General features: G+C 40.3%; 1 protein-coding gene across 1 annotated transcript in view; it reads right to left on the minus strand.

Annotated features, from left to right (window-relative positions):
• TMEM68 (transmembrane protein 68) overlaps nucleotides 1-26,445 on the minus strand; it is an 82,573-nt gene that overhangs the window by 1,180 nt on the left and 54,948 nt on the right. The window contains exons 6-7 of the mRNA XM_053715048.1: nucleotides 25,351-25,411; nucleotides 1,475-1,614 (exon numbers count right to left, since the gene is read on the minus strand). Coding sequence (XP_053571023.1) covers nucleotides 1,475-1,614; nucleotides 25,351-25,411 — 201 coding nt within the window. The remainder of the gene's footprint in view (nucleotides 1-1,474; nucleotides 1,615-25,350; nucleotides 25,412-26,445) is intronic.

A 26,445-nucleotide genomic window follows, 5' to 3' on the forward strand; every position in this document is an offset into this window, starting at 1 on the left:
AATAGTTACACAAAACAGGGGGGTATTGGTGCACATCCATTTGCAAATAAACTAAACATTTTTAAATGCTGCAAAAAACACCTGAAAAAATCACCTATGCTTTTTATATTACATTTTGGATCTTAGCTACACAATATGGTCATATTTTGCTTTGCCTTCTCAGTCATCAACTTAGGTGTCCCAATGTTGACTGGTCCTAACACTACAGTACTTTTCCTATATGGACTGAATCATTCCTGCTTCTTTCATTGTAATAGAATGAGACTCCCTGACCATACAACTCCAATTTGTCAGTACACCTGAGCTTGGGTAGGGTGCTTTAACCAATGGTTAGATTTTCTTTTTAAATACAAATCCACAAAGTATGACCATCTGCTATTGGCTGCAATGAGGGGGTGCAACTACATATTAAAGCCCATGGGTGTAGAACGGGATATCCTACAAGTTTATATAGGTGTGATGACCATGTAGAGTGTGCGCGTGTGTGTGTATATATATATATATGTACATACACATACATACACACACACACACACAGAGAGCCACATATACACACTGTGTGAAATTGCTTTATCAGGTAAATTACAGAAAAATTTGCCATCCATCTGGTAAGAGGGGAATTAATGGTCTATTAAAGGGACATTAAGATGCAAAAAGATAATGCTCTAATATGCTAAAACACTATTATTGAGTTACTGGGATAACATAATATGGCATTATATAATATTGCTTATATTTGTCATTTTTCTCTGTTCTGATTGGAATATTTGTGCCAAAAATACATTCTGCTTGTAGAAATGTATAGCATAAGTCAATTGTTTCATTCTAACTAAGGTTAAAGCAATATTTTACAACCATAGTATTTTTTGATTGCTGATCAAAAACCGCCAAAGCAGTTTTTTCTTTTATACTGTAATTTTAGTTAATTTTAGTTAAACCGATATGAAAGCTAAAAACTTTCATGATTCAGACAGAGCATGCAATTTTAAGACACTTTTTAAAGTCACTTTTGTTATCAAACTTACACTGTTCCCTTTGTATCCTTTGTTGAAAAGCATATGTGCATATCCCCAGTAGCAGCAATGCACTACTAGGTGCTAGCTGGTAATTGGTGGCTACACACATTTGTTTCTTGTCATTTGTTCACCAGATGTATTCAGTTAGCTCTGAGTAGTGCATTCCTGCTTTGAAGCTGAAGTTAAATATTTGTTTAAACCCTTTGCAATATATCCAAGTAGAAAGACAAAATGGCTTCCGTGTTCCATAGAAACAGATCATCATTTAAAACCGCAAAGAATAACAAAAGCTATTGAATGCATTGCATAATTTATAGGGAACTCAAAGGGAGAGACAAAAGAACAACTTAAAAGTTCAGAAAGAAATGTTAACTTGTAATGACCTACTTATACAATAGAATTAATAAGCATTAAAATAAAACAAAAAGGTGTGGATTAAAAGAAAGTGAACATCTCACCTTTGCAGCTAGTTCAACAGCAGTAAGATTTGGATCGTACGGTATAGGGTCACCAAGATATGTGCGCAATTTGACTGGAAAACCTCCATAGACAGGAACTAATGGAAATTTGAATTTTTCATAAAGCATCCTAAATATCCCTATAGCCGTGAAGAGAAACAATGAATAGAATTAATGTGAGTATGCAAATTGTGCACTATATCCATGCAAATACTTCTTAATTTAATATATACTGGTTCAATGGTTTCATGGTTTTACTTTTTAGAATAAGATGAAATAAAATATTTTATGTAAAAAATGAAATTGACTGAATAAAACAAAAAAGACCTTCCATTTCATCCATATTGCAATAAAAAAAAACTATTCTATTAAGGAGAACATTTATTTATAACAGAACTTTTATTATATTAAAACATGCCAGAAATAGCTTTACAATGAACTGTCATGATGTATGTCCCATTTCTCAATATTATATTCAATATTAATGTAATGCTTAATTGGTTCTTCCTTTTCCTGTGGCATTCAGTGCCTATGTGTAGTACTGCCGTCTCCTGTGTAGATTTGTTGCAGTGTGATCTATATTGTGATTGTTCCTCTTTCCACATGCCCAATCATGATTTTAACATTAAAAAGGGACACTAACCCCAAATTTCTTCTTTCATGATTCAAATAGACAATACACCATACAAAGGTGAATATCTACTCACAGTGTATATTGCAGATTACCGGCTCCTTCCCAATATAAAAAGACAATATCACAGATTCAGTAAAAAAGTTTGTCTTTATTTGGCTCAACGCAAAAGCGTTTCAATGGTCCCAGCCGTCTTTCTCAAGAGCAATAAAAGTGCTTTACAAACCAAAGCATACCTTTCCGCTGCACAGGCGGCCTTTAAATACATGTCAGTTACGCTACCTGCTTCCCCATTGGAGGAGAGCAGGTTTACACCCGATTCAAAATTTCAATTGTAAATTTAAAATAAACATCTAAAAAAACATAAAAAACAATATTAATTATATTAGAAACTATAAGTTTGTTTTAAAATATAAAATTTCTGTAGATATCATTTTTGCCGGTTTTGTAGTTCCCTTTCAGGTAGTTTTCTGTTTCAAGTTCTCTTTCAGGTCCGGTATGTCAGTGAAGATCACATGTTATAGGTTGTCCAATGAAATTCAGTTTCTGGTATAGTGATGTTTTGCAGTTCCCTTTTTTATATTTTTATATATTTTTTTTTTTTTTTTTTATTGTTTTTTAAATTAATTAACTACAAAACATCACTATACCAGAAACTGAATTTCATTGGACAACCTATAACATGTGATCTTCACCTGAAAGAGAACTTGAAACAGAAAACTACCTGAAAGGGAACTACAAAACCGGCAAAAATGATGATATCTACAGAAATTTTATATTTTAAAACAAACTTATAGTGAGGAATGAGAGTTTCCGGTGGAGGAGGAGCAAGGCATTGCTGCTGTGCTCTCACCTCCAGTCCCAACGGCTGCTGGCGGTAACCTTCTCGCGCCTCACCCCAAAATAGGGATTGCTACAGGGATATACAGCTACAGCGTTCTGGGAACCTAGCAGTGCCCTTCTATTGCACTGTTCCTTTTACAAAACCCCGGTGGACATGGCTTTGGTTCGGGGATCAGCCCGCTAACTATCCTCAGGAAAAGTTTTATCTAAAGAACACTTTAAAAATCCCCCCGCACTGTTCTTTTTTTCTCTACCCTCTCTTGGAGCTCTATTGAAAATCGAGCCATAAGGAGTTGAGATCCTGCAAACGTCTCCTGTCCCCCCCCCCCTCCTCCCCTCTGGGACTTACCGCCTCCTGACCGCAGGGCTCCTCACCATCTGGCCGCACCTGCACCCACCTGTCTACCTTCACGCCCCCTTGTGGGACTCCGCTGGACGGCGGGGAGCTGCCGCCTGACTGACCTGTTGGCGTTCTCTGCCCTTCTGCCTGCTGGGGCTCCATCCCCTTGTATCTGACTCCCCCCTCTCCCACCGGTGCTGCGAGAGAGGGGGTGAGTGTTTGCCTGGCATTCTGCGGCGGGATTTCTTGCAGCCTGGTCTGCGATCCTGCCTCTTTCCCCGCTTCTGGAATTAGCGCCTCTCACTCCTCTCCCACCGGTGCTGCGAGAGAGGAGGAGGGGTTGTGAACGCTGCACCGAGCCTAAGCAGTTGCAAGAGGGGTAGGCAAAAGACGGCTGCATCATACGGATCATCGCCCCTAGGGGCCTCATACTAAACCACCAGGTGGCGAACCAAAGACGGCTGGAGAGAGTAAGCCCTGCAGGTACTGTGTTTCCTATTGTCTGCCCGCTTGAGGAGGGGGGTTATTCCTGGACTCTGACTCACACCTGTAAAATTTGTTGGGGATAAATACATACCTGTTCTCACTGTTTATCTGCTAATGAAATACCCCCATTTTAACAAGAAGTTTTTATTTGGCTCTGTTCACCAAGAGATGTATCTCAATTTATAAAAAGACCCTGCAGGAGCTACAGGCATAGAGTGGCCTGAGAGGAGAGGGGGTAAAGAGTATACCAACTGATTACTGTGGAAGGAAAAGGGGAACAGCCGTGAGGAAGAGAATAAATGAGGGGGAAGAAAAACTCAGGACTAAATCTATAAAAGACTAAACATAACGTTAAGAAATAGCAGATCTATATCACTAATTCCAATTACTGGTTACTAAAAGTCTACTCTGCCCAGTACGGTGGAACCGCCTTAGTAATTGTAACCTTAATCATTGTACCCCCTGGAAAGGGTTTTTTTCTTTCTGTTTTCTCTTTGCACGACTAAAGTAGTTTTTCTTTTCTGGGAAGTGTAATTTCAAAGCTGCCAAATAGTAACATTATTGCAACATTGTAATATCAAGTGTTATACTGTCTCTTCTTGCTTAAATAGGTTTACCTAAGTGTTACATCTTTTAGTGGGGAATTTAGTTCTCCCCCCTCTTTATTAAGCTATCTTGTTTTGATTGTTTTTTCTTTCTCTCTCTGTCTTGGGTTAACCCTAGAAAGTTAGGATAACTCTATATATTCAAACTGCTGTATTTTGAGAGGTTAAAACATTGTAATTCCTAAGTAACATAGAAACAATACATTTATAGGGATTCATAATCTTACTTCTCTGGCACCCATTGACACCTATGGGTATGTTTCCTCTATTTAGGGACACCCAGTGTACCACATAAGTCCTAATGGACACAATTTAAGTGCCTTGTATATAAGACTAAATACTCCTCTCAACCCATTGCTTCTTTATTGTTAAATAATAAATTCAACCAACAAAATGTATTGTGCCTGGAAGAACGTATATAGCTACAGAACATAGGTGCGCCTAGTGTTTTTGCTTTAAGAGATAGTTAGCTATCTTTTTCTTTATTTTTCCTCTTTCTGAGTTAATTTGCTCTGTTCCTTATTTTTTATTTTTCTCATCAGGGATAAACTCAGAAAGTCATGTATATTTACAACTTGTGTAATATATAAAACAGTGAGGGTAAGACTAAATCTTTCGCCTTTCATGTCTTTCCCTAGTGGTTGCCTCTCCTTTTAGATAAGCTTTAGCATTATTTCCTTTTTTTTTTTTTTTTTTTTTTTTTTTTCTCACTGGCTGCCCAGCGTCTCCTCTTATAGCTGTTTAGGAGAATTTATATCACTTACAATCACCTTTTTTTACACATTACGTCATAATTTTCACAGCGTAAACCGCTAACACTTTGCTCCTTTTTTTTTTTTTTTTTCTTCCCCCCCCCTCCTTTTTTTTCACATTAACTTTAGTGGGTATATATTACCCCCTTTTTCTAATTAAAATCACGTATATTTCACTTTCTTCTCACGTCACTCCACATTTTGGAGAATCACTCTAGAAGTTTTCCCAATTCACCCTTTTTTAGATGGATAAATTTCTTCACGGGCACTCCACAATTTCTCCTGCAGCTATGGCGGGGAGGCAAAGAGATAAGAGGAACAAAGCTGCTCCTGAAATCTCAACGGATGTACATCCACCTACTTCCTCATTACCTGGCACACCTGACTCGCTGGACATACATACATTAGTCTTGAAAATTTCAGAGGCACTAACCCCTAAATTTGATCTATTAAAAGTAGAAATCAAACAAGATATTGCCTCTCTATCCAATGAAGTGAAGCAGTTCGCCTCTAGATTATCCGAGGCTGAACAGAGAATTTCTGATTTGGAGGATCTGACTGTAAATTACACAGCAAATTGTGAGTCCACAAATGATATTCTGTTGAGAATGCAAAACAAAATTGAAGATCTGGAGGACAGGTCAAGGAGGAACAACCTCAGGATTATAGGGGTTCCGGAGGATAGGCAATTTGAGGACCTAGACAAGTTAATAACTGTCACACTTCCTCGTTTACTTCAGATTCCAGAAAGTTATCCATCTATTATTATTGAAAGAATCCATAGGATAGGTACACTCGACACACATAGAACTAACACAAAGACAAGACCAATTATAGCAAAGTTTTTGCATTTTCAACAGAAAGTCATTCTTCTTCAGGCCTTTCGCAAACACCAACCTATTTTTCTAGGTGATGCAAAAATCTATCTGTTTCAAGATTACTCAGCTGGCACTGCCACTAAAAGGAGGGAGCTAGCTCCACATTGCACAAACTTTATCAAGAAAGGAATCCAAGCAACCTTGCTGTATCCAGCCAGGTTGAAAATTACGATAGATGGACACTCACACTTCTTTGACACAGCACGAGAGGCAGCCAAATTTTATTTAGAATCCTTCCCTCCAGATTAAAAATTGAGAGAAGACAAAACAAGACAGAAAAAAATATGTACTTGGTTTTGAAGGAATTGTTTATATTTAGGGTTAAGATGGGAAAAAAGGATAAGGGGCTCTTAGCTGCTTGCTATCCAGGGGCATGCGGGATGGCAAACTGGGAACGTGGTGTTTTTTCTTTTATGGTTTTTTTTTTTTTTTTTTTTTTCTTTCCCTCTTCTTTTTTCTCTCTCTTTCTCTCCTTTTTTCCTTCTCTCTTTTCGAGAGTCCTGTGAAAAATGGCTGGGGAGGGTAATCTAAAATTGACCTCCTGGAATATAGGTGGTCTAACCTCGCCTACAAAACGAAAGGCAATACTTTCTCAGTTAAGAAAAAACAACACTGACATCGCCTTTTTACAAGAGACGCATTTGAAACCTGAAGAGGTATTAAAACTTAAGACCTCTTGGGTTAAAGAAGTTTTATTCTCTTCCACCACAAAAAGAAAAAGTGGAGTAGCAATCCTCTTGGGGAAGAAACTCCCTTACGAGGTTATTCAGGTAGATACGGATCAAGAGGGGAGATATCTGATGGCTAAAATCAAAGTTTTAAAAATGGTATACACATTTTGCAACGTATATGCCCCCAACGTTTTCAGCCTTCCCTTCTGGGAAACGTTACAAAATAAACTTCTCTTATTCTCAGAAGGGTATTTAATACTTGGAGGTGACTTCAACATGGCCCCTCAATATCCGGCTGATAGGCTTAGGCAAAGCTCTGTTCCCTATAAAACCAAAAGAGACAATCTAGAGTCAAAGCTATTCACTAAATTGTTTAGTAATTTGAAACTTTGCGACATCTGGAGGATCCAAAATCCTGATCATAGGGAGTTTACATGTCACTCCAGGGCACATAAAACCCTTTCAAGAATAGATCTAATTCTGCTAGATGAAAGAGCATGTAACATGAAGATGGTGGCTGGGATCTCACCCATCACCATCTCAGATCACGCCCCGATCACTCTTGATATTCAATTAAATTCTCCAAGTATCAGGAATTCCGGTTTCTTCTTTCCACGTTTCCTAGCAACCGACCTCAAATTTAAAAACTGGCTTATCTCTAGGTTCCGTGAATATGTATCTTTTAACCAAGAACACATTCCTCAGCCCGCTTTATTCTGGGAGACTGCTAAGGCAGTTCTCCGTGGGGAAATTATAGCTTATTCCATCTCCAGATCCAAAAAACTCAAAAGAAGGGAAAGTGAAGTATTAAAGGCAGTCATGAATGCATATAACCGGTATATTTTTCAAAAAACTTCTGAAAATTGGTCCAGGTACATTAAGGCACTAGCTGTCAGGGACTCTTTTTTACTTTATAAATCGACCCAGAGAGACCTTAGGCTACGTGCCAAATTATACAGATATGGTAACAAGACTGGGAAGCTTTTGGCAAACCTGGTTAAGGCTGATAGATCTTCCTCCACAATAAAGTCTATTACCCAGGGTACTAAATCTCTTACCTCCTCAGAAGAAATATGCAAGGAATTTGAAGAATATTACAAGACATTATACTCCCATAAGGTCTCCAATTTTACTCAGAGGGAAAGTTTCTGGAATAAAATAGTGATACCAACTTTAACTCCAGACTTAATAGAAACTTTACAATCCCCAATTTCTGAAATAGAAATCTCTATGGCAATCCAAAGGCTAGCCCTTAACAAAGCCCCGGGACCGGATGCGCTCCCGAATGAATTCTACAAAATACTGGCACCAGAAATTACATGTTATCTAACTTCACTCTTTAACGATATTTATATCACTGGTAGTAGCCCTACTAAAGAATTTGTCGCATCATATACAACTCTCATACTCAAGCAGGGGAAAGAACCAAACAAAAAGGAATCATACAGGCCCATTGCACTTCTAAACACAGATTACAAGCTTTTCACAGCTATCCTCGCACACAGACTTCAATCATTCCTTCCCACTATCATACATAAAGATCAAGCTGGTTTTATCTTGAAGCGAAACTCTTCAGCTAAGATAAGAGAGGTTTTCTTGACTATAGAATATTTTAAGAAGGTGGAGGAATCAGGAGGGCTGGGGGGGGGACACACCTCTGACAGGGCAATCATTTCTATAGATGCTGAAAAGGCATTTGACTCGGTACATCATGATCACTTGTCCTTTACACTACAGCAGTTTGGTATAGGAGGTAATATGCTCCGTTTATTTAATAACTTATATAGGAATGCCTCCACAAAAATCTTAGTAAATGGTGATATGACTCAAGATATAAGACTCGAGAGGGGAACCAGGCAGGGGTGTCCTCTCTCTCCTCTCCTCTTCGATATGGCCATTGAGCCTCTTGCTATACAGATTCGACATCAATTGCAAGGGATTAAAATAAAAAAAAAAGAACTGCAAATTGCATTATACGCAGATGACGTATTGGTATATATATCGGATACAGCTAGAAACATCCCTAAACTTCTTGAAATTGTGGAGCAGTTTGGCTCATTTTCTGGCTATAAGGTGAACATCTTAAAGTCTGAGTTATGTTGGCTTAAACAAACCAAAGACTCTTGTGAAAATATCCCGTTTTCTATAGTTCAGAATGCATTCAGATACTTAGGTATCTGGATCTCTCCTAATCCCAATGCCTGGTATGACCTTAATATTGTACCCGTTCTTAATAAAGTTAAGCAAGCCTTTAAAAACTGGCAGAATCTCCCTCTGTCTCTATCAGGACGAATAGCACTCTATAAAATGTCTCTGTTACCTAAAATCTTATATGTGCTTCAGAACACTCCACTTGTCTTGAAAATGAAAGATATACTATCCTTTAACTCCGCTCTTCGCTCTTTCATCTGGCAGAATAGGAAACCAAGGATCTCACTGTCTAAGTTAGTGCTCTCCACAGAATTTGGGGGACTCTCTTTACCAGATATTAGACTATACAATGTAGTGTTTCAGGCCAGAGTAGCTATGGATTGGCTAGCTAATTCTAACTATGTAAAAAGTTTTGATTTGGAAAGTAACATAGCCTCTCCATGCTCCCTGATAGCCTTACTACACTGTAATAATAGCATACTTCCGCCTGAAATAAAAAAGATAAAATCTATCTATAACCCAATTCAGATGTGGAAGAAGTTATGTTCTTTGTCGCATACTGAATTTAGGATCTCAAGGTATTTACCACTTTTAAACAACCCACAATTTCAACCTGGGATACAATCTGCTCTCTTCACTAAGTGGAAATCGCTGGGCCTTATAAATATTTCTCAGCTGTTAGACTTCGAAAGAAGGTGCATTAAAACATTTAATTCTCTTAAAGAGGAATATCACCTTTCTAACAAAATTTTTTATGCTTACCTCCAAGCGAGACACTTTGCTCTTCAATTAACAAATGACTTTGGCTGGGATTGGTCTTTAGGTCTTCTTGAAAACTGGCTTTCGTTAGTTAAAAGTGGTATAACTTCGATTTCATATATCTACCAAAAACTTATCTCACTTAAAGGTCCAGATATAATAGAAAAGTTGCAGGCCAAGTGGGCAGCAGCTCTACTGGAAACTTCATTGCAGGCAAATGTTGTAACCGCATCATGTCAAGCAATCTCGCGTGCTACTCTCTCTGCCTCATGGCGGGAGGCACATGTAAAACTAGTCCACATGACATATTTTACTCCAGAAAAAGGGACTAAATGCCGAAATCCCAGCTTTAACAAGTGCCCAAAATGTTCATATATATCGGCTAGCCTTATTCATATGTTTTGGCACTGTCCAAAAATTAGAAACTTTTGGCTAAAGATACAGTTCTGGTTAAGAAACATGGTGGGTGTCCCCTCTTTGATATTATCTCCTCCAAACATAATCTTTCCTCTCACAGATCTAGGCCTGCCTCAGGATAAACTTAAAACAGTTACCTTGGTAATACTTGCGGTTAGATATTTAATTTTGAAAAAATGGAAGCTGAAAGCAACCCTGAGTATTTCAGAGGTAAAAAATTGGTTAAAAAAGCAATGCATTATCGAACAATTTGATACCGATCTACATAGTGACCTAGATGTGAAGAGATTTTTTTCTAAGTGGTCGAATTTTATTAAAGCTTTATCCCCTAGCGAGATTGAATACTTAATATATCCATTCAAAGATACGGAACTGGTCCTTTTGGGATTATGGTGACCCTCCCCAGCCAAAAGCTATAGCCATGGAGGGGGAGGGGAGAGGGAGGGAGAAGAGAGAAATATTATTATTTTTTTGATCGTTTTTTTTTTTTTTTTTTTTCTTCTTTTACTATTATTTTTATTCTTGTCTATTTAATTTAATGAGTATTCAATTGGTTCTCTATCTATTTAAAATTAGAAAAATCCCAACTAGGTGTACAAATACTTCATATAAGTAATTTGGTATGTGAAATGTGAAATTTTCAATTTAAAATTGTCTTGCTTTGCAATATATTTTGTTTTACCTGGCCCTGTGAGGCATAAGAGGTTGAATTCATTTGATTGTACACCTTGTCGGTTATAAATAAACAATTAAAAAACAAAAAACAAAAAAAAACTTATAGTTTCTAATATAATTAATATTGTTTTTTATGTTTTTTTAGATGTTTATTTTAAATTTACAATTGAAATTTTGAATCGGGTGTAAATCTGCTCTCCTACAATGGGGAAGCAGGTAGCGTAACTGACATGTATTTAAAGGCCGCCTGTGCAGCGGAAAGGTATGCTTTGGTTTGTAAAGCACTTTTATTGCTCTTGAGAAAGACGGCTGGGACCGTTGAAACGCTTTTGCGTTGAGCCAAATAAAGACAAACTTTTTTACTGAATCTGTGATATTGTCTTTTCATATTGGGAAGGAGCCGGTAATCTGCAATATACACTGTGAGTAGATATTCACCTTTGTATGGTGTATTGTCTGATATTTCAGCACCACTGTTTTGTACCTAGACTTATACAACCGAGGAAGGAAAGGAAAGGAAGATACCAATGACTGATACAAGCTGAACCAGCGCCTCCAGCTAGCACACCTGATATATTCACACAGACCTTGGGAGAGACTGTGGGACGGCTGCGGTTCACCAGAAGGGGAAAGTATTAATACATATTATACACCTGTTTGCATGATTCAAATAGAGCATACAATTTTAAGCAACTTTCTAATATACTCCTATTATAAATTTTTCTTCGCTCTCTTGCTATCTTTATTTGAAAAACAGGATTTTACACTTAGGAGCCGGCCCATTTTTGGTTCAGCACCTGGGTAGTGCTTGTTGATTGGTGGCTAAATGTACCAGTGTTTAAAATCCTGGTGCACGGAGCATACTTAAATACACATTTAAAACAGAGATAGCTTTTATTGGAAGCATTTTTGCTAAAACAAATACGTTGCAAAAATGCTTCTATTAAAAACTGAAATGCATTAATGTCCATTCCAACAGGCAGACATGTTGAGGTTTAAATGTTCATATAACAATTCTTTAAAATACAGCTAGATGATGGGAACAAAATTACTATTCCACCATAGGGGCCTTAAGGCTCGCAGGAAACAGCGTATGCTGACGGCATTTATCGATGCACGGCGGACATGATACGCTTCATTATATCATGTCCACTCGCACATTAATAAATAGGCCCCTTAGTCTCAAGATCAAAATCAAAGGTGTAATTCATCTATGTGCATTTCAGTTTTGATCAAAAAGTTCCTTTGAATGAACAACAGGAAACAGAAGAAATATAATTCTAAGAGTTACATAACAAAAATCCACCTATATAACAAATACTGTCAATGATTTCCTGAAATTTGTATTCATCTATAAATCAAGGAACAATAGCAACAACTTTAAAAAGGAAATTTATTCTTACCTGATAAATTTGTTTCTTTTACGATACGATGAGTCCACGGATTTTATCCTTACTTGTGGGATATCGCCTTCTGGTCAGCAGGAGGAGGAGGCAAAGAGCACCACAGCAGAGCTGTATATATAAGCTCCTCCTTTCCCTCCCCCTCCAGTCATTCGACCAAAGTTAGGAAGAGAAAGGAAAAGCCAAGGTGCAGAGGTGACTGAAGTGTAACAAAACTAAAGACCTGTCATATAAAAACAGGGTGGGCCGTGGACTCATCGTATCGTAAAAGAAACAAATTTATCAGGTAAGAATAAAATTCCTTTTCTTTTACAAGATACGATGAGTCCACGGATTTCATCCTTACTTGTGGGATACAATACCAAAGCTATAGTACACGGATGAAACGGGAGGGACAAGACAGGGAACCTAAACGGAAGGCACCACTGCTTGAAGAACTTTCCTCCCAAAAACAGCCTCAGATGAGGCAAAAGTATCGAATTTGTAAAATTTGGAAAAAGTGTGAAGAGAAAACCAAGTTGCAGCTTTGCAAATCTGTTCAACAGAAGCATAATTTTTGAATGCCCATGAGGAAGCCGCAGCTCTAGTGGAATGAGCCGTAACTCGATCAGGAGGCTGCTGTCCAGCAGTCTCATATGCAAAACGGATGACACTCTTCAGCCAAAATGAGAAAGAGGTAGCCGTATCTTTCTGACCCCCACGCTTCCCAGAAAAACAAAACAAACAAGGAAGACGATAGACAAAAATCCTTAGTTGCCTGTAAGTAAAACTTCAAAGCACAGACCACGTCCAAATTATGTAACAGCCACTCCTTCTTAGAAGGAGAATTAGGACACAAGGAAGGAACAACAATTTTCGGATTAATATTTCTATTCAAAACAACCTTAGGAAGAAAACCAGGTTTGGTACTTAACACCACCTTATCTGAATGAAAAATAAGATAAGGAGAATCACATTGAAATGCTGAAAGCTCATATACTCTGCGAGCAGAAGAAATAGCAACCAAAAATAAAAAAAACTTTCCAAGATAGTAACTTAATATCTATGGAATGCATAGGTTCAAACGGAACCCCTTGAAGAACTGTAAGAACGAAACTCAAACTCCAAGGAGGAGCAATTGGTCTAAACACAGGCCTGGTTCTAGTCAGAGCCTGACAAAAAGATTGAACATCTGGAACATCTGCCAGACGCTTGTGTAACAAAATAGATAGAGCAGAAAACTGACCCTTTAAGGAACTTACTGACAAACCTTTTCTCCAATCCTTCTTGGAGAAAAGACAAAATCCTGGGAATCCTAACCCTACTCCATGAGTAGCCCTTGGATTCGTACCAATAAAGATATTTATGCCATATCTGATGGTAAATTTTTCTAGTAACAGGCATACGTGCCTGAATCAAGGTATCTATGACCGAATCAGAAAACCCTCGCTTAGATAAAATTAAGCGTTCAATCTCCACGCAGACAGCTGCAGAGAAGCTAGATGTGGATGAAGGAATGGACCCTGAATGAGAAGGTCCTCCCTCAACGGCAGTCTCCAAGGTGGTGGAAATGCCATCTCTATTAGTTCCGCATACCAAATTCTTCAAGGCCATGCCGGTGCTATGAGTATCACCGACGCCCTCTCCTGTTAAGTCGGGCAATCACCCGAGGAAGAAGTGCAAATGGAGAAAACAGGTATGCTAGACTGAAGTTCCAAGGAACTGCCAGAGCGTCAATTAACGCCGCCTGGGGTCCCTGGATCTCGTAGGTTAGGCATTCCCTCAAGATGCCATCAGATCCAACTCCGGCTGTCCCCACTTGAGGATCAGTTTGGAAAACACCTCCGGATGGAGTACCCATTCCCCCAGATGGAACGTCTGTCTGCTCAAGAAATCCGCCTCCCATTGTCTACACCCGGGATGTGGATCGCTGAGAGGCAACAAAAATGGGTCTCTGCCCATTGAACAATTTTGGATACTTCTGTCATCGCTAGGGAACTTCTTGTTCCCCCCTGATGATTGATGTAAGCCACAGAAGTAATATAGTCCGACTGGAACCTGATAAACATGGCCGCGGCTAACCAAGGCCAGGTCAGAAGCGCATGAAGAATCGCTATCAGTTCTAGAAAGTTTATAGGGAGAACTGACTCTGACAGAGTCCAAAGACCTTGAGCCTTCAGGGAGTTCCAGACAGCTCCACACCCCAGAAGGCTGGCGTCCGTTGTCACAAAATCCCAAGCCGGCCTGCAAAAGCAGGTTCCCCGGGATATAGGATACAGAGACAACCACTACCGAAGAGAATCCCTTGCCTCCTGATCTAGAGTTATCAGATGAGACAGGTCTGTATAATCCAATGCCTGACCATGCTTAACTGAGGTCTGAGATGGAACCAAGCAAAAGGGACAATATCCATTGTCGCCACCATCAGCCCATTACCTCCATACATTAAGTCACCGAAGGCTGGAGAGCGGACTGAAGGGCACGACAGGTATGTAACAACTCTGTTTACCTGACCTCTATCAGAAAAGCTTTTATCGACACGGAATCTATTATGGTCCCTAGAAGGGTTACCCTTGTACTTGGAAACAAGGAGCATTGTTCCATATTTATCTTCCACCCATGAGTACACAGGAAGGATAACACCAGGTTGGGCCAAAAACAGCCTCAGAATCTGGCAAGGTGAAATAATGGCGCTTGAATTAGAATGTCCACCAGATACGGTGCCACTCCAATGTCCTGCGGTCGAAGAACCGCCAGAAAAGATCCCAGTACCCTTGTAAATATTCTTGGAGCAGTGGCCAGGCCGAGAGGTAACGCCACACACTGAAAATGTTTGCTAAAAATGCAAACCTTAGAATTGGAAATGGTCCCAGTGAATGGGAACATGTAGGCATGCATCCTTTAGGTCCACTGTGGTCATGAGCTGACCCTCTTGAATCAGTGGTAGCATGGAACATACAGAGTCCATCTTGAGAGACGGAACTCCTAGAAATTTGTGAAAACCCGGTCTAAAATCGGTCTGAAGGTTCCACTTCTTTTTGGGAACCACAAACGGATTTGGGCTGTAGATAATCTTGAAGGCACAAACCTGCCAATAAGGGAAAATTTGTGAGTTCCAATTTATACCCCTGAGACACTATTTCTAAAGCCCAGGGATCCTGAACATCCCGCACCCAAACCTGAACAAAAAGGGATAGTCTGCCCCCTACCAGATCCGGTCTCGGATCGGAGGCATGCCTTCACGCTGACTTAGTCCCAATTTCAGACTTCTTGGTTTGCCTGGGCTACCAAGAAGGGTTGGGCCTCCATGCAGGCTTAGGATGTTTCCACTGTCTTACCCTGCGGGAGAATATGTTAAAGGGTATTGAACCTGGGGTACCTTCTTCATATGCAGTGTTAATGCCCACTATGCTACGGAAGTAGCCCGAGATATCAGAAATGATCTCCTTCAGAGCAGAACAAGGTCTTACCCTTGTAAGGAATAGTAAGGAGCTTAGTCTTAGAAGACACATCCGCAGACCAAGGCTGTATCCATAAGGTCCCGCGGGCTAGGACCAAAAAACCTGAACTCTTAGTTGCCAGCTTAAAGACCTGCAAAGAAGCGTCTGTAATAAAGGCATTAGCGTTTCATAGCTATCATCTGGTCTAGTATCTCCTTCAAGGAAGTCTGACTGAAACAACTCAAATAGATTGTCAAATCAGTATTCCACCGCACCAGTAAATTAATCACCCGTAAGGTTCTCACACTGTCAATATTATTAAAATGGCCAGCCAGCACCTGGATGCGATGAACAACCTTTGAGCTGCAAGGCACATGATCACTGAAATCGAACCTGCAACCCTTGGGTTTCTACAGAGTTAAGCCCTAGTGTCTTAGCATGTGTCAAGCTACCTGACCGGCTATATTCATTTATGTGTTTTTATACCATCCTATAGTCACAAAGGATGACCTAACAAAAAAATAGTTCCAATTTGTTTAATAAAATTTTTACACAAAAAATTGTACTGTCTTTAAAATATAAAAGAGCATCTTATTTCACATGCAGAACCAGATTAATATTAATATAATATTGCTGTAACCAGACATTGCTAAGAACCTCAAAGCAATGTCTATGCAAGGAACCGCAGAGTACTGCCTGTGGGTAAGTAATAATTGCAGACACTATAGGTAGAAAATGTGGAAAGGATTGACCAGTGACACCAGACTCCTAACCTTCACATTAGAAGGAGTATATAAAAGAAAAATCAATATAGGCAAATATGTTACTATCTCTTTAAATTTTAAAAGGATAACATTTTTCCTCTATATTAACTTGCAGAAATAACAAGAATGTAATATTGAAATCCTCTTATTTCTGTGACCAAAATTATTTAAGCATTATGTTAACCTTGCTGGAAACATATTGCTAAGGACATTAAAGCAACCCAGACTAGTGCTGCAAGGAACCGCAGAGCACCGCATGTGGGAGAAGAAAGCTCTTTATTTCATGTGTACACTTGTTCCCTGTTAAGTACCAAGCTGTATTATACCATAAACAGCAGAATGGGACCCTACAAAAAACGGTACTGTCTCTTTAACTGAAAAAGGAACAACATTTTAGATGTAACTTCGTTCCTTCCAAGTCATAATAAATTAAAGAAAACACTAATGACTCTTTAATTAGTAGAGACACCCCATATATGTTTAATCACTACATGTAAAAATGAAAACAATGGAGTAGGGCTGTTGACCTGTGTAACTAGAAATCTGAGGACACAGAAAACATTGTGTAAACTTTACACTACTAGTGCAAAGAAAGCATTCAAGCATTATGCCGATAACCCTTGCGTCAGCTAACGTAAGACTGACCGTAAGGGTATGCAATACACCCCAGCTAATAGCCCATCAGTGCACAATGCGTTCCTGGAACGGCATAAAAAGGGCAAGTAAAACTTTCTGTATCATAGCCTAGTTCCGCCCATCGTGGGCGTATCAGGCTGAAACACTCGGGCGGCAAATTATACAAAGATGGAGCCGCCTGCATAGAACAACACTAAGCCCTGCCCATAGTGGGCGTGTTAGACTGTAACTCCCGGGCGACCAACTCCAAGATGGAGCCCTGTATTTCTGTATCAACCCAAAGTTAAAACACACTAACCGCAAGAGAGCCTAAGAATTGTACTGTCTTTACAATACTATGCCCCCCTTAAAAACACACTTCCCGATCGGCCAGTGTATAATACCGATATCGGGAGTGGGGAGTTTCCATAACATAGCCAGAAGCAATCACCCGGGTTGCCTATTAAATAATATCACTACCAGGAGAAATATAACACTGTTGAGAGACCCAGCCCCAGTGTATGTGATACAGTCCCAACACAATCAGAGCCCTTTCTAATGCCTCAGCTCTTGAAAAGTGACTGTAAGAAGTGCAGTGCTCACTTTCTTCTGCGTGGATTGTGTCCCCAGAAATGAGAAAGTTAGCACTTACCTGGAATGCTGCGACAGCATGGTAGTCCAACAGGTTTTCAGAGGACTTCTCCCTCCCATAGCCCTGTGGACAAAGAGCAGCCTGAGTTAAAAGTGCTTAGGCTATCTGTAATTAGGGCAGCAAACAGGTATAGGAGGCGCAGTGAGAATTATGTCCCACCAGTTCCTATTGCTTTAAAGCCACCAAATGCTTCTCATTTTGTACTGAAGAGACTGATCTGGTCTAGGCTACACCCTAGCACAAAGTAGCACTCAGAGGCACTACTTAAAAAATAATAAACACTTGATTGAAGAATCTTTACTAACACCTCACTTTGCCATCTCCTATCTTACCAACACAGGCAAAGAGAATGACTGGAGGGGGAGGGAAGGGAGGAGCTATATATACAGCTCTGCTGTGGTGCTCTTTGCCACCTCCTGCTGACCAGGAGGCGATATCCCACAAGTAAGGATGAAATCCGTGGACTCATCGTATCTTGTAAAAGAAATAATAGTTTTGAGGAATAATGCACAAAATACCTATGGATAATTCAGTTATAAGATCCTCTGATTTAAATGGGGAAAGGTGTCAGCTAATATACACACATTTACAGATTAGCCATGGCAAGGTAAACTAATCCATGATGAAAGTCCCATTTTATTTCAGCATTAGACTGAAATACGTGTAATTTTCTTAATGTTTATAATTCCCGTTGACAGAGTGTGAGTGATGTAGTTTTACAGATTTGGATGTAATCTCCCATACAGCTATTTTTAACCTTGCAATAGTGTGACTATATACTAACGATGGTGTCTGGGAAGAATACAAAAATAAATATAGTGTATGTGCGTGTATATATATATATATATATATATATATATGTGTGTGTGTGTAGTGTAGTGTAGTGAAACGTGTGTATGTACGTGTGTATGCGTGCGTGGCTGTACATGCGCGTGTATGTACGCACGTGTGCATATGTACGCGTGTGTGCTTATATTTACGTGTGTGTGCGTATATACGTGTGTATGTACGCGTGTGTAAGTATGTGTGTGTGGGCAAGTTAAAAAGTACAGGGAGCACTATATCTGTACAAAAAACGAAATTTATGCTTACCTGATAAATGTACTTCTTTCTTGACACGGTGAGTCCACGGATCATCTAATTACTATTGGGAATATCACTCCTGCCCAGCAGGAGGCGGCAAAGAGCACCACAGCAAAGCTGTTAAATATCACCTCCCTTCCCTCCAACCCCAGTCATTCGACCGAAGCAAAGGAGAGAAAGGAAGCAACAAGGTGCAGAGGTCCGTGTCAAGAAATAAATAAATTTATCAGGTAAGCATACATTTTGTTTTCTTTCTAATGAAACGGTGAGTCCACAGATCATCTAATTACTATTGGGAATCAATACCCAAGCTAGAGGACACAGATGATAAGGGAGGGACAAGACAGGGAACCTAAATGGAAGGCACCACTGCTTGAAGAACCTTTCTCCCAAAAGAAGCCTCAGCCGAGGCAAAAGTATTAAATTTATAGAATTTAGAAAAAGTGTGAAGAGAGGACCAAGATGCAGCCTTGCAAATCTGTTCCACAGAAGCTTCCTTTTGCCCTGGAAGAGGAAACAGTTCTCGTAGAATGAGCCGTAACTCTCTCAGGAGGTTGCTGTCCAGCAGTTTCATAGGTCAAACGAATAATACTCTTCAGCCACAAAGAAAGAGAAGTAGCTGTAGCTTTCTGTCCTTTACGTTTTCCAGAGAAAACCACAAACAGAGCAGAAGACTGGCGAAAATCCTTAGTCGCCTGTAAATAGAATTTCAATGCACGCACCACGTCTAGATTGTGAAGCAGACGTTCGTTCTGAGAAGAAGGATTAGGACACAAAGAAGGAACAACAATCTCCTGATTAATGTTCCTATCTGAAACTACTTTAGGGAGAAACCCTAACTTAGTACGCAAAACAACCTTATCCGAATGATAAATAAGGTAAGGAAACTCATACTGCAATGCCGAGAGTTCTGAAACTCCTCAAGAAGATGAAATAGCCACCAGAAACAAAACCTTCCAAGATAACAGTTTAATATCTAAAGAATGCATAGGCTCAAACGGAGCCTGTTGAAGAACCTTAAGAACAAGGTTAAGACTCCAGGGAGGAGCAACCGGCTTAAACACAGGCCTGATTCTGACCAAGGCCTGACAGAATGATTGCACGTTTGGTACATCTGCCAGACGTTTATGTAATAAAATAGACAAGGCAGATATTTGACACTTTAAGGAGCTTGCCGATAAACCCTTCTCTAAACCCTCTTGGAGAAAAGACAAAATTCTAGGAAACCGTACTCTACTCCAAGAATATGAAAGCAAAAAGAGGGCGCCTCATAGTGTAATCAGTCTCATGTAATTTGATATATGCTGATGATAAATATGCTTACCAGACGTATATGGGCACTGTACTGTGACTGGTGCAACAGGGAAGGCTAGCACTCAAACAGTGGCTAGTACACTGAGCAGGGGCATATAGCATATTACATGAGACTGATTACACTATTAGGCGCCCTCTTTTTGCTTTCATATTTATCTAGATCGCCCTGCACACCAGTTTCAAGAGGAGCGGCCCTGCATCACCATTTTGAAATATTACTTACATATTACCTACTATCAAGGATCTTGCACATTGGGATTTTATCAGAAAACTCTCTTTGCAAACCACCTTCTGGTAATATATGAACATTTCATGAACATATTTTTAGCGAGCCTCTGTTAGTTCCCTTCTGGGTTCTATCTAATTTTCTACTCCAAGAGTAGCCTTTGGATTCACACCAATGCAAATATTTACGCCATATTTTATGGTAAATCTTTCTAGTCACAGGCTTATGAGCCGGAATCATGGTCTCAATGACCGAATCTCCAAGCAGTCAGCTTCAGAGAAACTAGATTTGGATGGAGGAAGGGCTCTTGAAGTAGAAGGTCCTTCCTCAATGGAAGTCTCCAAGGTGGAAGAGATGACATCTCCACTAGGTCTGCATACCAGATCCTGCGAGGCCACGCCGGTGCGATGAGGATCACCGACGCCCTCTCCTGTTTGACTCGAACAATGACCCAAGGCAGGAGATCGAACGGGGGAAATAGGTATGCAAGACTGAAGTTCCAAGGGACCGCCAGAGCATCTATCAGTACCGCCTGAGGATTCCTGGACCTCGACCCGTACCTCAGAAGCTTGGCATTCTGTCGAGATGCCATAAGATCGAGTTCCGGATGTCCCCATTTGAGAACCAGGCTGGAAAACACCTCCTGATGGGTTTTCCCACTCCCCCGGGTGAATGGTCTGTCTGCTCAGAAAATCCGCTTTCCAGTTGTCTACTCCTGGAATGTGGATCACCAACAGACAGCAGTTGTGGGTCTCTGCCTACTGAATTATCTTGGCTACCTCTGTCATGGCTAAGGAACTCAGAGTTCCCACCTGATGGTTGATGTAAGCCACTGAAGTTATGTTGCCCGACTGGAACCTGATAAACCGGGCCGAAGCTAACTAAGGCCAGGCCAGAAGAGCATTGAAGATTGCTCTCAGTTTCAGAATGTTTATGGGCAGATCCGACTCTGTCCGAGTCCATGTTCCCTGAGCCTTTAGAGAACCCCAGACTGCTCCCCATCCTAGTAGGCTGACGTCCGTTGTCACAATCACCCAGGTGGGTCTGCGGAAGCAGGTTCCCTGGGAGAGATGATCCTGAGACAACCACCAAAGAAGAGAATCCCTTGTCTCCTGATCCAGATGTAAACATGGAGACAGATTCGCATAATCTCCGTTCCACTGCCTGAGCATGCATAACTGCAGAGGTCTGAGGTGGAAACGGGCAAACGGAATGATGTCCATGGCAGCTACCATCAGATCGATTAACTCCATACATTGAGCCACTGATGGCCTAGGAGAGGACTGAAGCGCCAGACAGGAATCGAAAATCTTTGATTTCCTGACTTCTGTCAGAAATTTCTTTTATTGATAGGGAATCTATTATGGTTCCCAAGAACACTACCCTTGTAGTTGGAATTAAGGAACTCTTTTCCAAATTCACCTTCCACCCGTGAGATGGCAGGAAGGATAACAACATCACTGTGTGGGAGTTTGCTTGTTGAAAGGATGGCGCCTGAACCAGAATGTAGTCCAGATAAGGCGCCACTGCAATGCCCCGCAACCGGAGCACCGCCAACAGGGATCCCAGAACCTTTGAAAAAATTCTGTGAGCTGTGGCAAGGCCGAATGGGAGAGCCACAAACTGGAAGTGTTTGTCTAGATATGCGAACCTCAGAAACCTGTGATGATCCCTGTGGATGGGAACATGCAGGTACGCGTCCTTTAAATCTACCGTTGTCATAAATTGACCTTACTGAACTAATGGAAGAATGGTACGAATAGTTTCCATCTTGAAAGATGGTAATTTAAGGAATTTGTTTAGACTTTTGAGATCTAGAATTAGTCTGAAGGTTCCCTCTTTTTTGAGAACCACAGATTGGAGTAAAATCCCAGACCCTGTTCCTGCATTGGGACAGGAACTATTACTCCCAGGTCGGAAAGGTCCCGAACACAGTTTAAGAACGCCTCTCTATTTATCTGGTCTACAGATAATCTTGAAAGCAGAATCCTGCCCCTGGGAGGAAAGGTCTTGAACTCTAGTTTGTATCCCTGGGAGACTATGTCCACCGCCCAGGGATCCTGAACATCCCAAACCAAAGCATGAGTCCGGTCCCAGATCGGGGGCAGACCCTTCATGCTGCTTTTGAGTCAATAGCGGGCTTCTTGGATTGCTTTCCCTTGTTCCAATACAGGTTGGGCCTCCAGGAAGGCTTGGACTGTTCCTGCTTGGAGAAAGGAGAAGAAGGCTTACCCTTGAAGTTTCGAAAGGAAAGAAAATTACTCCAACGTCCCTTCTGCTTATTCCTCTTATCCTGAGGGTGGAAATGGCCCTTTCTTCCGTCAGAAATGTCAGAAATAATTTACGTCAATCCCGGCCCGGTCTTTCCCTTGTAAGGAATCGCCAAAAGCTGACTTAGATGACACATCCGCAGACCAAGATTTTAACCATAAAGCTCTGCGGGCCAGTACGGCAAACCCGGAAATCTTTGCTCCCAGTTTAAGAACCTGTAGGGAAGCATCCGTTATAAAGGAGTTGGCCAACTTAAAGGCCTTGATCCTATCCTGGATCTCTTCAAGGGGAGTGTCTGTCCGAAAAGAATCAGACAACGCATCAAACCAGTATGCCGCCGCACTAGTGATGGTAGCAATACACACCGTAGGTTGCCATTGTAAACCCTGGTGTACATACATCTTCTTGAGTAACCCCTCCAACTTCTTATCCATAGGATCTAAAGGAACAACTATCTTCTATGGGAATAGTGGTTCTCTTAGCTAGCGTGGAAATTGCCCGTTCCACCTTGAGGACCGTGTGCCAAGATTCCTTGATAGAGTCTGCTATAGGAAACATCTTCTTAAATATAGGGGGATGGAGAGAAAGGGATACCCGGTCTCTCCCATTCCCTCGCAATAATTTCTGTAGCTCGATCTGGTACAAGAAAAACCTCCTCCATGGAAGGTACATCAAAATACTTGTTTAGCTTACTAGACTTCTTAGGATTGACTACGACAGTAGTGTCGGAGTCGTCCAAGGGAACCAAAACCTCCTTAAGTAACAAACGGAGGTGCTCCAGCTTAAACCTGAAGGATACAACTTCAGTATCAGCAGAAGGAATTACACTATCTGAGTCTGAGATTTCACCCTCAGATGCTACCAAAGTATCTTCTTCCTCAGATTTCTGGGAGGCGGCATTCGGAATAGCCACGACTGTGTGAGCAACCTTACTCACTGATTCTTTACATTTCCTCTTGCGTTTTCCCTGCAGCATGGGAAAAGCGGACAACGCATCAGATACCGCAGAGGACATGAGGGAAGTGATGTCTTGCAAAGTAACTCCAGGTGGAGTAAGAGAGGAAGCGAAGGGCACTGAATGTGTGGACGATAAATTTTGGGACACTTGGGGAGAAAGCTGCGGCATATCTTGAACATTGTCAGAAGGCTCCTGAACAGCATCCGCCCTAGACAATGTTGGCTCAGAAAAAAAAGTCTATCCCTGTAATGCAAATCTCAATACATGAGGAACAGAAAGGGATTGGCGTTTCCACATTAGCATTAAAGGGACAGTCAAGTCCAAAAAAAACTTTCATGATTTAAATAGGGAATGTAATTTTAAACAATTTTCCAATTTACTTTTATCACCAATTTTGCTTTGCTCTCTTTGTATTCTTATTGAAAGCTAAACCTAGGAGGTTCATATGCTAATTTCTTAGACCTTTAGGACTGCCTCTAATCTGAATGCATTTTGACCACTAGAGAGCATTAGTTCATGTGTTTCATATATATAACATTGAGCTCATGCACGTAAAGTTACCCTGGAGTGAGCACGGATTGGCTAAAATGCAAGTTTGTCAAAACAAGTGAAACAAGAGTGCAGTTTGCAGAGTCTTAGATACAAGGTAATCACAGAGGTAAAACATGTATGTCTATAACAGTGTTGGTTATGCAAAACTGGGGAATGGGTAATAAAGGGATTATCTTTCTTTTTAAACAACAACAATTCTGGTGTTAACTGTCCCTTTAAAACATAAAGAACATGTAACATCCTGCAGGGCCTCTTGGTCCATCTTTATTCACAAATAAATTGATATTTTATTTAGAAACTACCACACAAAAAAAAGTTACTGTTCCTTTAAATTTTAAAACGAAACTGCTTTATTTTTCTTCAGGAAAAAAATAACGTATCACAAAAACACTCCAGACAACCTTTACACCTCAGCTTAAGCTTTGCTGAGGTGCTTACCTGCCTGACTGACAACGGAGTGAATAATCAGTTAGATAATCCGGACTCAACTTTTATTTCTCTGTAAATTGCAGTCCGGTAACCGCAACACTGCTAATAATCTGTGACAACGCTATTCTCCACTCCAGAACACAGGAAGTGCAGGGAAAAAGCGTGCAACAGAAAATTGCCGCCTCAGCTAACTCTGCCCATTGTGGTCGTTACAAAATTAACCTCTCTGTCAGCTAAATGTATTGTAAAGCCGTCGGGAGTATAATAAAAAGTAAAACACCACCTCTGAGCCTATCTCCTTGTCCACAGTGCCTGCCATACTGACCATTATAAAATTATCCCCTAATCCAAAGGAGGATGTTTTTTGTCCCATAATACTGACTTTAAAGTGCCATCTTTTTTCTGTATATGTTCCCAGAAAATATAAAGTTAGCACTTACCTTTAGAAATCTGCCAGGCAGCAGGGCAGCTCACTTGGTTTGAGAGGCATGTTCCCTCACATGGACCTGTGGAAGAAAAACAAAGACTGAGTAATCTTACTCAGGCTTTCAGAGTTAGGGCAGCATTAAATATATGGGAGGCGCAGTGAGGATTTTACCCCACAAGTTTACATTGCTTAAAAGACACCACTGCTCTACTGAATAGACTGATATGGACTACGGCTACAAAACAGGACAATCTTGCACTACTAAACAATAATAAAATCTTGCTTGAAGAATCTTCTTTCTAACACCTAAACTTTACCACTTCCTTGCTCTAATGTAGGAAAAGAGAATGACTGGGGTTGGATGGAAGGGAGGTGATATTTAACAGCTTTGCTGTTGTGCTCTTTGCCGCCTCCTGCTGGGCAGGAGTGATATTACCAATAGTAATTAGATGATCCGTGGACTCACCATGTCATTATAAAGAAAAAGAAATAGCCAGGTATTTGGAAAAAAAAACCAAAACAAAAAAAAAAAACGACAATAATAAAATTTCTTACATAAACCGCCAAGTGACCGAAAGCCTTCACGCACGTTTTGTGTAAACATTGGAATGATGGGCTATAGAATAAAACATGAAAGAAAGAAAGTTTTAGTAAAACAAATTTAACAACTCGCCCTTAAAAAGAGTAAAAATGATTCTACCTCTGGAAATTGCAAATCACTATACTTGGCTTATTTTCCTACCCATACATACTACTAACTTCATTTATTCATAATAAATTATAATTTTTGCAGTAAAAAACACAGCAAGATGGACATTGTTACAAAAGATGTACGATACATCATGACTATTTACATACCTCCCAACATTTCAAAATTCAAAAGAGGGACACATCCCCCCCCCCCCTCCGTGGCAAAAAATTGAAATGTCTTGGGCAGGGTTTAAAAAATCATAAGACCAAAGTAATATAAATAAAATTCTAAATAAAGTCATAGATTTTAATACACTTAGGCAGCAAATCAAACACAAGCTCAAACCACTGGTATGGCTATGTGAGCTATGTATTTAATTATCCTTTGCAAAGACATTGCTAAATATTTTTATCTTAATTGGACATTTAATAATAAATTCTTTAAAACTGCTCTCTGCATTCCCCATTAATATTTTAGATTCTGGCCTTTAAAGTCAGCAAAAATACAGAGTAGCACACTACATAGCATACACTTACACATGCAGATACACACACACTACATAGCATACACTTACACATGCAGATACACACACTACATAGCATACACTTACACATGAATATACACACACACTATATAGCATACACTTATACATGCAGATGCACACACACATTACATAGCATACACTTATACAGACAGCATACACTTATACATGCAGATACACAGACACTACATAGTATACACTTATACATGCAGAAACACACACACACACTACATAGCATAAACTTATACATACAGATACACACACACAGTTATGGATACAGATAGACACACGCACAACATTCATTGTATGGGGTCCTGGGGTTGGCAAGCACATTAGCTGGCAGTCTGCGGCTGCCACTGTTCGTTACCCTGGTATTAGCACTGCTCATTGTATAAAACTGAAGGCATGCTAGTATTAT

The sequence above is a fragment of the Bombina bombina genome, chromosome 5 (genome assembly GCF_027579735.1).
Source record: "Bombina bombina isolate aBomBom1 chromosome 5, aBomBom1.pri, whole genome shotgun sequence".
NCBI lineage: Eukaryota > Metazoa > Chordata > Amphibia > Anura > Bombinatoridae > Bombina > Bombina bombina.